This window comes from Sinocyclocheilus rhinocerous, unplaced genomic scaffold (assembly GCF_001515625.1).
Source record: "Sinocyclocheilus rhinocerous isolate Xijiao unplaced genomic scaffold, SAMN03320098_v1.1 scaffold46052, whole genome shotgun sequence".
Classification (NCBI taxonomy): Eukaryota; Metazoa; Chordata; class Actinopteri; order Cypriniformes; family Cyprinidae; genus Sinocyclocheilus; species Sinocyclocheilus rhinocerous.
The window spans coordinates 1-1,425 of NW_015646151.1; the positions used below are offsets into that span (position 1 = coordinate 1).

Sequence of the window (1,425 nt, forward strand, 5' to 3'; positions counted from 1 at the left end):
TGTAAATTATATATAATAAATGTATAATTTTTATGTGTAAATATAATTATACATAGGAGATCTCCCTTTCCTTACGGAGGCGTGGTCTCGTCCCGCTAACAAAGTCAGCTGTTGGAAAGATTGGTTGTCCATGCGGGGAGATCTGACACCTCGTCTGGAGCCCATCCTGTCTGGACAAAACATGACAGACCTCTGGACCAATGCCTGCAGGCTGCGGCCGCAGGAGGCGGAGCTTCGTGAGTCTGTGTGGCGGGGGGGGCGTGAGGTTCTCTCGTGAGTCTGTGTGGCGGGTGTGCAGTGAGTTTCTCTCCCGGCCTCTTACGATCGGAATGGGAGTGAGGATGTTTAACTTGGATCCGTACTCGCGGCCGCTCACCATTCACGTGTTGGGAGCCGCTCACAACGAGACCCTGGGAGCCAGAACCACAGACATGGACGAGCTTGGTCGCATGTTCCCGGGGCACCAGGGGCTGGAGGTGGTGATGGTGGGGCCCGAGGTGGTCCAGGGGCCCATCATGAGGCCCCCGCTGAGAGCATTCGGACCCCGGGGAAAAGTTTACATCAGCGCTTACAAGGGCCTCTATCATCAGTTCTGGGAGGAAGCTGTGGAGAAAGGAGAAGCAGCCAAACCTGATCTAGTGCTTGGATTTCATCCAGGTACAAACAACCCACCGTAAAACATTCATACCTGAGTATAAAGTTTGGAGTTGAAGATTTAGATTTTTATGCTCAACAAGGCTGCACGTATTTAATCAAAAATACAGTAAAATAGTAAATATTATTGTACATTTAAAATAACTATCTTCTATGTAAATATATTTTAAAATGTAATTTATTGCTGTGATCAAAGCTGGATTTTCAGCATCATTACTCCAGTCTTCAGTGTCACATGATCTTCAGAAATCATTTTAATATGCTGATTTGCTGCTCAAGAAACATTTCTGATTATTATCAGTGTTGAAAACAGTTTCTTTAAAAAAAAAGCCCACTGCAAACCTTTGAGCGGTCGTGTACTTATAGTGTCCGCTTATATATAATTTTATGAGATTTAGTATAATCAGAGCAGCATTTGTGTTCTTCCTAAACAACAAGGACTTCCATCTGGGTTACAGCATCAAACTGTGATTCATAATAAAACTAAATATGCCTAATAAAACTAAAAGCACTGATTCTACTGATTATACATTTTAAATATATGTTGAAATTGAGCTCTCATTGATTATGAACTTTATTTGCAGGATTTGAGGGACAGGAAGTGAATCAGGATTGGTTAGCGACACTCCTGCTGCTACGAGATTACAATATCCCGACTTTATTCACCATGATCAAGTATGTTATACATATATGGACAAATACAAGTTCACACATGATACACAGAACACTACATATGTGACCCTGGACCACAAAACCAGTCATAAGGGTCAA

At 42.8% G+C, this 1,425-nt stretch overlaps 1 protein-coding gene across 1 annotated transcript; it reads left to right on the forward strand.

Annotated features, from left to right (window-relative positions):
• Nucleotides 1-200: 200 nt before the first annotated feature.
• On the forward strand, nt 201-1,329 carry LOC107706952 (putative protein MSS51 homolog, mitochondrial; the record flags this gene model as incomplete). Its single annotated transcript, XM_016510803.1, has 2 exons — nt 201-657; nt 1,239-1,329. Coding segments are annotated over exons 1-2 (548 nt in total), but the record flags the coding sequence as incomplete, so codon positions are not given.
• Nucleotides 1,330-1,425: the final 96 nt, after the last annotated feature.